The 15453-nt window shown below is 43.0% G+C and overlaps 1 protein-coding gene and 1 long non-coding RNA gene across 3 annotated transcripts in view; one reads left to right on the top strand and one right to left on the bottom strand.

Moving 5' to 3' along the window:
- Positions 1–640, bottom strand: part of LOC147013849 (uncharacterized) — a 38465-nt gene extending 37825 nt beyond the window's left edge. The window contains exon 1 of the long non-coding RNA XR_015050417.1: positions 459–640. This is a non-coding gene — a long non-coding RNA (uncharacterized LOC147013849). The remainder of the gene's footprint in view (positions 1–458) is intronic.
- A 284-nt stretch (positions 641–924) lies between these two features.
- Positions 925–15453, top strand: part of CCDC66 (coiled-coil domain containing 66) — a 50457-nt gene continuing 35928 nt past the window's right edge. For both annotated transcript variants that reach the window (XM_085851135.1, XM_085851136.1), the window contains exons 1-4: positions 925–1033; positions 7062–7132; positions 11530–11555; positions 11760–12487. In XM_085851135.1, the coding sequence (XP_085707261.1) occupies positions 1023–1033; positions 7062–7132; positions 11530–11555; positions 11760–12487 (836 nt within the window). In that variant the 5' untranslated portion in view covers positions 925–1022. The remainder of the gene's footprint in view (positions 1034–7061; positions 7133–11529; positions 11556–11759; positions 12488–15453) is intronic.

The following is a 15453-nucleotide window of genomic DNA, read 5'->3' on the forward strand; positions in this document are numbered from 1 at the left end:
TTGAATTTTTTTTTTGCATTTCTTCATGTTTTAAGTCATTTCCAACCCCCCCCCACCCCAAAAAAAATTGTTGGAGAAAAAAAAAAATTTTGCACCATTTTTTTCAAAAAAATTTCGATTTTATTTTTTTAGCATTTCTACATGCGCGTCGATTTAGTTTAGCTTATTGAATCGTGGTTCAGTTGAGACTGATCCGTTTTGACCTCCAATGAATAGGATATCAGGTTCACTTAAGTGACCACCCAGCACTATTGGCGGCGGAGGTTTTGCACTCCACCGAGTGCTCCCCCTCCAGTTACAAAATATATCAGAAAAACAATGATAACATTGCAGCAAAGCATATATTTGAGTAATAATATTAACACTAATAATATTTATAACAATAATAAGAATAGTATCATTACACGGTAATAATAATAATTACGAACGTATAATCCCCGCGCTGGCCCCAAGCACACCTGGGCTGAGACAAGGCTGTGGTAAGCCGATGAAAACTGGTCCCTCGGACCAACTGGCCCACAAGTTAATCAAATGTTTTGCCGAGTTCTGAAGAAAAACGATTAAAAAATAAAAAATAAAAAAAGCAGGATGGTTAGTCGATGTAGCCGAGTTGAGTAAAGCAAATGAAACTTGTATTTGAAGAATATTAGGGATGAAAAATTTAATGAGAGTGCGAATAAAAGTATAGGAAAAGAAACGAGAAGCATTATCGTTCCGGGCGGTGTATAAGGCTGAAACCGTTGTTCCGATAAGCGGTACCGTTAAATTTTTTTTATTTATTCCGCAAACACCTGGTTCGAGGATAAATTTTAAAGAATATAATATTAACGGCGTCCTCGTGCGGATATAAAATAATTTTACATTTTGAAAACGTATTTCGAAGTTTATGAAAGAAACCTAAAACGACTCAGCCCATTGGGCGAACGGCGACCAATAGCATCGCACGATTATAACGCCCATGACAACGCAGCTGTTGATGTTGATGTTGATTGCGTCGTCGTGTTTTATTGTGACGGCAAGTCATGGATATCGGGTTCGTGGACATTTCTTTGCCTTTTATCTCGGCGTCAGTTTCCCCCACGATGTTTCAGTTTCCCCCCACGATGTTTTAGTTTCCACACGTATCGATCTCAGTTCGTTTTATTCTTCAAACTGTGCTCTGAGTAATCTTAACGAGCTTAATGGGGCCTGTGGTGAATTACATATGTTACATTTGATGTTATTCTATCTACACACGTTTAACTGATCGATCTATAATCCCAGCAATCTCTGTGACTGTCTGTGACTGTCTGTGACTGTCTGTGACTGTCTGTGACTGTCTGTGACTGTCTGTGACTGTCTGTGACTGCCTGTGACTGCCTGTGACTGCCTGTGACTGCCTGTGACTGCCTGTGACTGCCTGTGACTGCCTGTGACCGCTGTTTCTCGACAACCACTGGTCCGATCTAATTGAAACTTGCCAGGTATATTGCTGGGGACCTGAGGATGTGCCTTTTCAAGTTTTGATATTAATCGGACAAGTGGTTCCCAAGTCATGGCCATTTATTTACCAAACCAATGACAGGACACGGCGCTATGACGTCAAAATTGACGTCACAATTCTTTTTCTTCGTTTGATATGATGTCACAATTGACGCTGGGGCCCTGTGGATGTGCCTTTTTTAAGGTTTGATATTAATCGGACAAGTGGTTCCCAAGTCATGGCCATTTATTTACCAAACCAATGACAGGACACGGCGCGATGACGTCACAATTGATGGCACAATTCTTTTTCTTTGTTTGATATGACATCACAATTGACGCTGGGGACCTGAGGATGTGCCTTTTCAATGTTTGATATTAATCGGACAAGTGATTCCCAAGTCATGGCCATTTATTTACCAAACCAATGACAGGACACGGTGCTATGACGTCACGAATGACGTCACAATTCCTTTTTTTTTTTTTTTTTTTTTTTTTTTTTTTGCACGTACGGGCACGCACTAGCGATATTAAAGCTTCAAAACTATCCAGTCGATGAGACTATCTTCATGAGGCGTCGAGTCTCCGGGGAGAGGGACAGTGGGACAGAAACAAGCAGTACCATGTGCAAGGGTCTCTGGAGTCCAAATGTCTGTTCCACAAAGCAAGTAAAATCTCTGTGAAGAGTTCTTCAGGATGCTATTATTAGCGGTATACGGCTTCTGCAGTCCATTCCATTGTGACTGAGCGACTTGGCTTTGGGGACTTTTGGCGGATTGATGACGGTGCACTCGACCACAACAAATCTTTCATACCTCCTCTCTTTCATGCACCTGAGGTTGTTGTTTCACCTTTGGATAAGGTCAACCTCTTTTTCAAATCGCTTTGTTTCTAATTATTCTACCCTCAGATGATCAGGGACACCCCTCTTCCTCATTTTACATCTCGTACAGACTCTGATATCCCCTGTACCCATTTATCCCCCCGATAAGGAGATTGCCGGAATGATTCATACTCCAGATGCCTCGAAAGCGACTGGTCCTGATGGAATCCCTGTGCTTGTATGCTTCGGTGCTTCCTTCATCCTGGAAAAGTGGCTTCTATTGTCCCCGTTTTCCTTCCTTCCAAGTGCTGCTTCATCAGGATGAAGATTACCACACTGAGGTTGTGCGCCGATATAACCATTATACCAGTACACTGGTACTCATTTTGCCAACCTCAGAAGGATGACGGGCTGTCAACCCCACCTGGTGTTAATCCAGTGGCCAACGGGGCTCAAACTCAGGATCCTAAGATCCCAAGCCAGCCAACCTAACCACTGAGCCAACACCATGCTTGGTTGCGATCTTTGGGCTAGAGTCACCAGCCTGCCACTTATCTTTACCTGATAAGCTCCAGAAATGCATTTTCAATGGTGCTGATGAGCATTCTGAGCCAAGCAACTATCACCCAATCAGCCTGCTTCCTGTAATATGTAAGGTGTTTGAATGCTTCCTCAATGAACAACTTCTCAGCCATTTGGGGGACAATGAACTTCTCAATGACTGCCAGTACGGATTTCATCATTCTCGCTGCACTGGTGATCTGCTATCCTTCATTATGGATCATTTCAACGGGGCATTGGAGGTCAAGGGTGAAGCTCAATTAGTTGTTTTAGATATCTCAAAAGCATTTGATAAAGTGTGGCACAAGGATCTGCTCCACAAGCTTCAGTCATATGGTGTATCTGGAGTGATTCATTCAATCATTTCTGCTTTCCTTAGAAATCGCAAGATGAAGGTGGTTCTTGAGGGACAATCTTCTCCAACTTGCTCCATCAATTCTGGTGTTCCACAGGGCTCTATCCTTGGTCCTACTCTGTTCCTTGTTTATATCAATGATCTTTCTGATAATGTTCTGTCTCAGCTAGCCATGTGTGCCGATGACTTCACTTTACTGCACATCTGCTAATTCACTCAGCACTACTCGTAGTGAGGTTGGAGTTTCACTGGACAATTATTTGGAGAACGTGTTGAAGTGGGGGTATGACTGGCTGGTAACCTTAAATGCAAAGAAAACTAAATTGTTCTCCATGTCTCGCTCCAGAAACAAGTCTTTCCTTTCTGTGCACACGAGGTCTTCAACCTTGACAGAATCATTAGCTTCGGTTTCTTGGTCTGGATATCTCCTCTAACATCTGTTGGGATAAGCACATTTCTCGTGTTGCTGAGAGCACTTCCAATCGAGTTGGTTGTCTTTATCGATCGCAGAGGTATTTACCTCCTGATACTGTTTTGTACCTGTATAAGACAACTATACGTCCCCTCGTGGAGTACTGGTGCCACATTTGGGCTGGAGCACCAGCCTGCCACTTGTCTTTACTTGATAGGCTTCAGAAATGCATAGTGAACCTCGTTGGTGCGGAGATGGGTTCAACTCTTCAACCGCTCTCTCACCCTCGGTCAGTTGCCACTCTTAGTTTGTTCTACAGATATTTTCATGGCAAATGTTCTGTTGGACTTTCTGACTTGGTTCCTTCCTGTACGAGTGTTTGGACGCAACACTCGCTTTGCCATCTCTGCACACCCATGCACTATAGCTGATCTAAAGTGCAGAATGAAAGGCTATGCAGATAGTTTTATCCCTCGTTCTGTCTCGCTTTTGGAATTCACTGCCTGTAACGTGCGTCACATTATCCGATGATCTACCCAGCTTTAAAAGAGGAATTCAATTCCTACTTCTTACATCTTTGAGGTTACATTGCATTAAATCTTAAAAAACCTTCGTTCCATGGCATTGAGCTGAGCAAGGTGTGAGGCAGGGGCACCAGCCCAGAGGGGAGTGCAGTACTTCATCAAGCTGCGGATAAAAGCCTTGTAGGTAGATAGGAGTTCCGATGTGCCAAGGAAGGAATTTGCATGACTGAGGATGCCCAGTCTGCGACTGGCTTTGGAGGCCAACTTAGAAATGTGGCTTGCCTAAGAAAGATCTTGGCTGAGAGTGAGATTCAAGAGTTTAAGTCACTGAACTTCTTCAAGATGATTGCTAAGAAAGTAGATGGTGGTGATGGGTGATGGGGTGGGACAGGGGGAGGTTGCCAGACTGTCCTTTCAGAGAGAGATAGTGAGAGTGTGAGATTTGTCAGAAATGAAGGTCTTATTCCAAGCATTTCACCATCATGTGATTTTTGTCAAGGTCTGAAGAGAGGAAGAGGCTGCAGCCTGCCTGTCTGTCTGAAGGATGAGTGATGTCATGGCAGAGGGTGGAGTCATCAGCAAATAGATGCAAGATTTTTCCAGAGAGTCAGAGCGATCACTGATACGGATCAGAAATAGGACTGGGCCTAAAAAACTGCCTTGGGTTATTCGGACAGCCTTGACAGGGAGGGGGAGATGAAAGGGTTCCGTTGAAAGCCACACTTTGGCTACGAGAGTAGAGGGAGTCATTAAGTTGGCTTTGGAGTTGGCTTTGGATGCCAAAAGCAGAGAGTTTGGACGGTAAGGCAGGATGCCAGGTTGTATCAAAAGCACAAGATACGTCAGCCCTGATCTCATGTCTGACATTGAGGGCCAACTCCATTGTTCGGAGAGTAGAAGCAGCATGCCAAGGTGGAGTGACCTGGTCTGAAACCAAATTGGTGATCTGAGATGAGGTTTTTTTTGGAGAAATGGAATGATTTCATATCACCTGTGATGATGGATTCCATGATCTTGCTCATGATTGGAAGTAAGCTCATAGTTCTGTAGTTAAGGGGATCAGTTTTTGCACCTTTTTATGTAATGCAGTAGTGATGTTGGTGAATTTCCCAGCAGATGGAACATGACCTCGGGCAAAAAATATCTTCTTTTACCCATAATGATTATCTTACATTTTTTTTTTAGTAAATTTTGTTTCTGATGTTTTGAAGTTTCTACCAAGTGAAGTCAACAGATTTTTACATTGCAAAGGATAAACTTTCGGTAAATGTAGATAAACGACGTTGCAGAGATGTCATTATGCTCAAGATGAAACAGATGACAGAGATGTCATACTCTGGCTAACTGAGTGAAAAGGGGTTGCGATGGATTGGTCCGTTTAGTGTTCTTATCTAAATCGATGGGACATGATGTGCTCAGGACCAAGGTTGAAATCCCTTATATTATATGCAGTTGTCCATTGTCTATTGTCCCTGTAATTTATGTGAAAGTACACTGATGTCTACTCATGTCTTTGTCTTCCATGGGATTTATGCACAAGCTCGACTCGTGCGCCTTAGATCAATGTATTTCGAAAAGTATGGAAATCTGTGATTGTAGATGTGAGTTTCTTTTCTTCTTCTTTCGTATGTAGCACAAGGCTGCGGGGTAGAATCATTGGCTGATGGTGCGGCTGTGCCACTGATGCAGTGCCCTCTCGAGGTTAGAGCAGGAATTTGGAATTTGTTCACGGTGTTGGAGATATCTCGCCTACTCTTTATGAAGGCCACCGTGAGATATTTAACGTCCACCAACTAATGCCAACAGACGAGACGCCCAGGTTAACGTCCATCCGAGGGATGGTGTACACATTGATGAATAAATTATGGATCATTATAGATCATTATGGATTGATGAATGCGGTTATCTCCGCACTGTCATCCTGTAAAACACCAGGATGACAGTTTATAGCTGTGTCGGGATTCAAACTCAGGCAAGACAGCTTCGAAGCGAGTGTGGTATCTCCAATATAGTATGATTTTAAACTCACAATTCGCAGTAAAAGACTGAACAAATTGTATTTGGGTGTCAAAGAAGAAGTCAGGACATCTCGATGAGAGTAGCTCCAACGTCAATGAAAATCTCTCGCATACCCCAACACCGATCGCGCTATCCATAACATTTTTGGGTATATTTTGGTGGGTAAGAAAGCCTCGTTGCTTCATTTCACGGATGTAGGTTCGATTCCAATTTATGCTTCACTTCACAGGAGTACAGGTGTGGGTTCGATTTCCAATGTAGTTCGTAGCGGGGTTGTCACTCTTGTCATCGTCACTGTTTTCTCTTGATTTGATGTACTGTACTCTCCGCAGAGTGTCGGTGTTGCCGAAGCAGTTTCTTGGCAAGGGTTATACTGGGCGGTTTGCCATTGCCTTCCTAGTGTGGTTTTGTCCGCGTGTTCTATCCTTTTAAATGCTGAGGGTTCAGCGAGGAAGCAGCAATGTACCATTTATAAAAAAAAAGTTTTTGCTGTACACTCAAGTGCAGTACTTTTCGATTAAAAAAAAATTATGTTTGCCAGGAAATATGCATTAATATTAAAATCATAGATTCCCTCCCATCCTCCACCACGTCCATTCAACCTAATGTTTCTATCGGACAAGAACCAACAATATGTTTTCACTTTGACCAAATGGAGTGTTAAATGAGTGTAAAGCAAGTTTTATTGTCATGCATGTTGAAAGATTTCTGATTTGTTTTTGTTTTGTCGGCATGTCCGACACTTGCTTTTTCGACTTCAAATGTTTTCATTCTTGAACATACATGTTTATTGTTCTTTCTGTTTGATGGAATTGTATCTGAGAATTCTGTTTTTGTTTTTTTAAAATGAGTGAAAACTTGTGAAACTAAAACAAAAACTTTTCTCTTCATTAACATTTAAAACAGGGATGACTTGATGCTGGAGGTGCATCTTCATGATGGAAAACCACAACTCTTAATATCTTCATCCTGTAAAAGTAAGTACAAAAACAAGCTTTTAAATGCAACATTCAAATGCTTCCGGGCGGATCCAGCCTTCCAGGCAGATGGGCTTCAAATTGAAAATAAATAAATAAATATAATGTATTCTACACGAATGGAAAAAGTTCATGTGCACCATAAAAAAAAAAATTACACAAGGAATTAAGGCGCATGAGGATGCCATTCAGCCCATAATGCCTGCGCCACACCAATACCAGATCTACTCAGTCCGTCGATACCCCTTCCCTTCGTGTGAAGCCTTTTGCCTGCTACACTGGTACTCATTTCACCGATCTCGAAAGGATGACAGGCTGAGTCAACCCCCTGGTGTTAATTCAGCGGGAATCGTTCCTTGAACTCAGGGCCCTAGGATCCCAGGCCACCACCTTAACCGCTAAGCCAACACCAGCCTTCAAATATAATGGTCAGCCACCAACATGCTCTCCAGTTTACCTGTAAATATCCGGAATTTGCATGCGTACAAATTGCCATGTACGTATACTGAGTCACGTGGACAGTGCTACATGTGGTGCTGAGCAAATTGCAATGCAGCATGATTCGGTGAACCATCACAGCTGTGAAAAACACTTTTCTTGACGTCTAAACATCATAAACGTGATGCCGCACCTTTCCGGTAATTAACGTCTCCGTGCTTTTGGCATGCTTGATACAGGAATGCCATAAAATGTTGTGGGTAGGTGTTTTGGTGTTCATTGGAACACCCTAAAGTCACTGGAGACGTTATCACCAAACTGGCAACCTCAAAAACAGTCCACGTTCTGGGCGACCAAGTGTTACGTCATGTCGGCAGAATAACCATATCCGGTTGGCGCACCTGAGGAATCGGTTCCAGACAGCAAGTTTGACAGCTCGCAGCATCCCTGGATTGTGACCAATCATTGCCAGAACTGTCTGGAATCAGTTATGCGAGCATAACATCTGACCACGACGACCACCAGTACGCCCAATTTTGTTGCCACGTCATCGACATGTACGCCTAGCTTTGGTGTCGGCAACTTCTGAGGTTCAGGAGACAAGATTGGGCTGTTAGCCTCTTTACAGATGAGTCGAGGTTCCATCTTGAGAGGAGTGATAGCCATTGCGTTTATTAAACCTGGGAAAGGAAATGTTACCCGAACGCACATGTTATGTTGGCGTGATGGTAATGGGGAGGCATCACCGTACATCACAGAACCCACCTAGAAGTCATTAATGGCAATTTGACAGTTATTCGGTACCGTGATGAATTTTCCCGTCCTCCCATTCCTGCAGGTTAATGGACGTTACATCACACTTCAACAGGATAACGCACACCCTCACGTCACACGAGTGGTCACTGACTTCATCACACAACAGAATGTTCCAACACTTCCTTGGCCAGCTGTTTCGCATGATCTTACTCCCATAGAACAAATGTCGGACGAAATGGAACGACGATTGTTACGTTGGCTCAACGTTGGCTCAACATACCAATCTGGAATAACATCCCTCAAGCCTTCTTCAACCATCTTGTGTCCTCACTGATGCGCCGTTGCTAAGCGCATGTCGATGCAAATTGTGGTCACACCAGATACTTAGCTGTTAATTGACTTTTGACTGCATCCCTCTTTGAGCCTCTGCAGACATGTCTTGTACACATGTGTTGACTTTCTCATGTCATTTTCATATTTATCAAACACTAAATATTGATATGACCAAATAATGTGATGTGTTGGTTTTCATTTCTCATTTCACATCGGTGTAAATGATGCATAGGAACTTTTTCAGTTCAGATATAATATAGAACACTGTCTTACCTTGCCCTCAAAAGCCTGGTGTTGGCTTAGCAGATAGGGTGGCTGGCTTAGGATCTTTGCATCTTGAATTTGAGCTCCACTGGCTGCTGAATTAACACCAGGTGGGGTTGACTTAGCCTGTCATCTTTCCAAGGTCGGCACAATGAGTACCAGTGTACTGGTAGAGGAGCATACCATCAGTGGCACAGCCACGCTTCCAAAAAATGATAGCTACGCGGCAGCCAAGTTCATATATGCAAGAACAGAACCTTGCTCTCCCATCATGCTGCTTTCCCCTCATGCTGCCTTCCATTGATGTATCTGCACAGTGGTTATCTCCGCACGTATCAGGATGGTGGTTATATACGGACGTATTCGGGCAGTGGTTATCGTCATATATAAAGCCACTCATTTACTCACTGATATTAATGTTCGGTACCTTCTGGGTGACTTTTTTTTTTGTATACATTGTCCTGGCTCGTATAAGAGTTAACACACAGAACATATAACAAAGGGAGCAGGAGAGAAGAGGGGTGGGAGAGGGACACACAAAGCAGTAGGAAACAGATGAGCAGGGTACATGGGGTAAACAAGATGGACACCTCAGGGACTTTCAGGAAGGAAAGCAGGCAATTTGAAGGAGGTGGGTTTGGGGTGCATTAACACGGATAGAAAAGATCATGGTATTGGATGGGGGAAGATATGAGGTGATGGTGCACAGCTGATTTGAAGACCTGGAGGGAAGAGTGTGTGGGAGTTTGTTCCAGAGGTGGGGAAAAAAGAGGAATGAAAGAATGAAGGTGAGCAGTAATTCTTGATTTTGGTGGTTTCACCAGAAGGGGGTTGCTGGCTGTCTTGAGCGCCCTGAGGAAATATACTGGAAACAGAGCACAGATCGAGCAGTGGGGGGTGAAGGGGTGGGGGGTGGGGGAGCAATTCCAGAGAGGAGACTGTCGAAGACAGAATTTCAATCATTCCTCCTTCACACCATCAGTCCGTTCCCTCTCCCCCCCCACCTCAGCCTCTCTTTCTCTATCTCTGTCTCTGTCTGTCTCTTCTGTTCTTTATGCACAGCCTTATCTTTAAAGCTACAAACTCCATACTTGGAGTGCCAATACAATTTTGTTGAGGAAGTCACGTGGGCTGTGTGTCCACGGCCTCAGAAGCCGTTTAGAGGCTGCAAATTGAGGCCAAAGTGACCAATATAGCATTTTGGCAAACAGGATGGTCAATTGGTCAAGTTGAAAAGGCCGGATTTTTTGATGATGATGATGACGGATTTTCTGATGACTCCACCCTCTACCGTGACATCCCTCATCCTACAGATAGGCAGGCTGCAGCCTCTTCCCTCTCTTCAGTTCTTAAGAAAATCACAAGCTTCTCAAACACTTGGAATATGTCTTTCAATCCTGACAAATCTCACACGTTCAATATCTCTCTCCGAAAGGACCGTTTGGCAAACCATCCTATCTACTTTCTTTACGATCCTCTTGAGGAAGTTGAGTCATTCAAACTCCTGGGTCTCATTATCAGCCATGATCGTTCTTGCGCAAACCACATTGGTCCTCTTCCCCCCCCCTGCCTGTGGAATCAACTTTTACATCCTCTTCAATATCACTCTTCCCTTCAGGTCTTCAAGACAGCTGTTCACCACCATCTCAGATCGTCCCCAATCCAAAACCATGATCTTTTCTACCCTTGTCAACCCCACCCAAATCCAACCTTCAAATGTTCCAGTTTTCCTTCCTCGGAGTTTCCTTCTGTATCCATTTTGTCCACCCCATGCATACCTGTCGTGCATCCTGTTTATGTCTGTTATGTTCTGCTGATCCATTCACTGTAATAGCTCTTCCATGAGCCTCAACTGTGTATCGAAAAAAAACAAAAAAACACCAAAATTAAACTTCTTTTTGGTTCATGGAGTTCATGAAGTAATTTAAATTGATACATTAACTTATATTAATTGGTTCGTAGCAGTTCTTGATGCCGAGTACCAGACCTCTTGGTGGTCTTTTTATTAATATTTAATTATTTTTGATACAAGGTCTAAGACTCGTAATTGAGCTGCCACTCACTTATCTTTCACACACATATGGACATACTGATGAGACAACCGTAGCCACTGAGCTTGGGGAAAGTATCTTCACTTATTGGGACTGGGTTCCAGCGACATCACAACAAAGGTTGGCGCCATTCTCACCGCACTCAGCGGGGCATTTCTTCAGGCGGAGTTACCTCCTCTCCATGGATGCCAACCTTTCTGCGCAGTAATTAATTATGTTTCAATAAATTTTGAATTAACACTGTTTAATTTTGATTGCATCTTATCATTCGCTGATATAATGTTGATTATAAAATTGTGTAAAGATGATAAAAATAATGTAATTGGATATATGTGTATGTATATGTGTATATATATATATATATATATATATATATATATATATATATATATATATATATATATATATATGTATATGACCTTCGGGAAGGCGGTGGTGTTGGCTGGATCCGCCCCGGAACATCACATCACAATGATGTTACAGGATTTGATTCCTTTCTCTGATAGTTGAAAAATTTGCCTTTTCTCTAAACTTTTTTTTTTCTGTTCTTAACAGGTATAAAGAGGAAACTGACAACCAAAGTGAGTCTGACTGATCAATGCAACATTTATATATATATATATATATATATATATATATATATATATATATATATATATATATATATATATATATATATATATACACTGCATATTTATTTCTGTTGCTGTGCATGTCATTCGATTTAGTGCCTCTTGGTATGTAATCATTCATTTCATCATTTCTCTCTTTGTGTGTGCTAACAGAGCATTCATGGCAACAATAAATCACAGGCTGCAAAAACACACAGAAACACGGATGTCCCCAATGCCGATGCAGAGAGGATTTGCCCAGTGCGATTGGCTGCACTGCATGATCGAAAGTGCAAATCGAGAGTGAATTCCTGCCCATTCCAGAATGGGCAACATGTTAATGGAACTCGCCTGAATGTTGGACTGAGGTCTGTAAATAAAGCCTCACAAGTCACAGAATCGGGACTTGGATCTCGATCTGTCGCTCAAGAACGACATCAATCCTTGAGGGGAAAACCAAAAAGTACCAAGGCAACTGCTTCACTACCGAATGAGAGCAAACCTTCCAAAGCAAGGCCCCGATTGGAGCAACAAAATTCACTTCCTACAACGGTTGGAAAGTCGAGGTCCAAACACAATGACCATATTCGGAGTTCTGGCATGGCAGCGACCTCTGGAGCAAGAGAACGGCTCCAAGTGATACAGAAGAGAAAGTCAGGTCGAGTCATGAAAGATCTTAATGCGAGATTCAACACTGTCAATAATGTTCTTGCAAAAGGAAAAGCCACAAATAATCTGGATGACCAAGTGGCAGAGAAACCGTTTGTGCAGGGGTGTTCAAGAACGCAAAGTCCTGGAAAGGCAGAAGAAAGCCAAGAAACTCACCTGAATCCTCCACTGGATGTTAACCACCAAACTATTTTGCTCAACCAAGAACAGACGACACAGCTGCAGGACAATGCGTAAGTCCATTGAATATTTCTATACCATTTGTGTTCCATACACTCCAAAAGAACCCGTCCTTATGGATGGGTTCATTCCCTCCCTTCCCCCACCGTCTATGATTTATATTGCTCATCTTATTATGACGTGTAATCCCGGCTTCCAGCAGGTGGTGCTACAACCTCCAGTTTTTAACTCCTTCTGTCCAGTGGTTTCGGGATGCACATAAATCAAACAAATAAACAAACAGTCCCACAAGACTGGCAGGATGGCCTAGAGGTACGCACACTCGCCTCAAAGCTGTCTTGCCTGGGTTTGAACCGAGCTATAAGTTGGCGTCCCTGTCTCACAGGCTGGGTGATTCATTGATTTGTCTGCCATCCATCCATTGGATGGACATTAAACTGGGCGTACCATGTGCCGGCATTAGTTTGTGGATGTTCAAGATCCCACGGTGTCCTTCGTGAAGAGGAAGCAAACTATCGCAGGCACCGTGAACAAATTACAAATTCCTGCTCTAACCTACAGTGGGCATTGCATCAGAGACACAGCTGTGCCCTCAGCCAACGATGCTATCCTGCAGCCTTATGCTGCATAAGAAAGAAGAAAACAACCCCAAAAATAAACAAACAAACACTTATCACATGATACATATACTGTCGGACCCCGACATTCGTGGGGGATACGTTCCTAAAAATATCCGCAAATGTCGAATCTGCAAATGTCAGCACATTACATTATTTCAATGAGCAAAAGGGGGACAGGTTCCCGGCGGTTCATGATTCAGAAGAGAAAATCAAAAATCATGTGAAAAACACTGCGAATACGTGAAGTATTTGGTCGCAAATGTAGAAGCAGGTCACATTTTATGAACTGCGAATACATGGGGTCCGCAGATAACGGAACCGTGAATGTCTGGTTCCAACAATACTAGAAGCACCCACACATCCGCTTCCTTCTGGAGCGGGCGGGGGGAGGAGGAGGGAGGAGGAGGTGAAGCTATTATCCTCATTCAAATGTGTAATTCAAAACACCTCATTGCACTGGAAGGTATGGGGGCTTGCAATACCCTCTCCCTCCTGAAGCAGGGTTAGATGCACCTTTACACCTTTACACGATGCACCTTTACATATTGTCGTATGGTGATGCTGATGGATCATCATTTACAAGGAATACTTTCTCATTGGCAAGTATTGTTCGATGATTTGAGGGATTCCGTTTTATACTGCAATGATTGATGGTAATCTTTTTCCACTGTTAGATTTTAACAGTTCAGAGGGTTGTGTCATAGCACCATTGCTCGTTGTTTGTAAATGTGGAGAGGAATGAGCTGGATCTGGGTCACCTAATTCTCATCCTTTTGAAATTGTGTTTGCATACTTTGGCATGCACCTCAATGCCTTGTCTCCATTCGCATGTTGACACCGTGTTGACAAATACCCCAATTAGCATTCTGCGCTCGGAACGAGGCTGAGCCATGACGCATCAGCACAACATTCCCTGGCAATTGAAAATACTTCAAACGGCACCTGAACGACAACAATCACAATGCGTTGACATTGACTTGAGAACGCATCACACAAATGCCTATGCAGGAAATCCATTACTGTAATTTGAATGCGTTATACATAGACTGGGTAATGTCATCTGTGTTGTGAAGACATGGGGCCTTGTCCCAGCATAAAGAAATTTGAAGGCTGTATAGTGCAGACAAGGGATACTCGGTGCACACACCGAATGGCTTTCCTTTGCCCTCTTGTAACACAAAACTTCTTACTTTTCCTCTTTGAATAAAATAATATTCCTTGCAAATTGGGTCATAAGCTTTGAAACTGCCCCAGCCTTATGAGTCATAAAGAGTAAAATGCAGTCTTTGAACCTATTATTAGATTTAATTACCTCCACGAACGAAGGTGGATGGAGGTTATGTTTTCACCCCTGTTTGTCTGTCTGTGAGCAGGATATCTCAAAAAGTTATGGACGGATTCGGATTAAACTTATTGGACAGGTTGGTGTGTGTGTCAAGGACCAATTGATTTGATTCTGGTGACGATCCAGATCCGGATGCGAACACCAGAATTTTTTCAGTGATTCTTCACCATTGAGAGATGGGGCCAAAAATGATATATAGCACGATATCTCAGACAGTTATGTACGGACTCTGATGAAACTTGGTATACGAGTTGGGTAGGTGACAACGAGCCGATTAGATTTTGGTTCAGGTCTGAATGCAGATGTGGCCTATCAGTGGGATACAAAACTTAAACTATTCAGCCTGGTGGATTTATGCGCTGTGCTGATTGCCGTTTTAGTTTTAACAGTTTTCTCAGAATGATTGTGAAGGAGCTGACTACAGTTTATATCACGTACTTTACTTACTTAGCAAGCATGGATCCACCCTCGTGGCTGGTTGGGGTGTCGCCCCCTTCCCCCAATTTGTTTCAAAGCAGCAAGATTATCCCTTTCACATTCTACCCACTACATTAACACCCTCACCACTCATCCTCACCTCCTCCCCCCCCCTCCCCAAAACCATCTCAAAGTGAAGAATCCATCCAGATAATGATTCCACTTGCAGCATTGCCCCGAAGCTAAACTACTCGGAGAAATATGATTGCAGCACTGCATTATTCTGTTGTAAAATTTGTTATATTTGCCGTCATTTGATTTCAATGGTTCACCATGTCCACGCGGATGCTTCCCTAATTGAGCATTCAGCTAAAATTGTTGTGCTTGAATCACTCGTCACTGCTATGGTATTCTGTGCTGGAGAAGCTACATCATTGATGCTCCAAACCTGGTTTCTGAGGCTGGAACTTTGTCAGCTTTTCTTTGTTGCTCTTAATGTGTGAACAAAGGATCTTGAGAATTTCCTGCATTTGTGCCTGTTATATGCATTAAGTTGGAATTCGGAGACTTGAATATGCTTTTTTATGAGTAACAAGAGTGGCACTCGGAAGAGCGCATACCTCTGCCAGGCTGAACA

The sequence above is a fragment of the Eptatretus burgeri genome, chromosome 13, assembly GCF_056783735.1.
Source record: "Eptatretus burgeri isolate ZD-2024b chromosome 13, Ebu_testis_v1, whole genome shotgun sequence".
Lineage (NCBI taxonomy): Eukaryota > Metazoa > Chordata > Myxini > Myxiniformes > Myxinidae > Eptatretus > Eptatretus burgeri.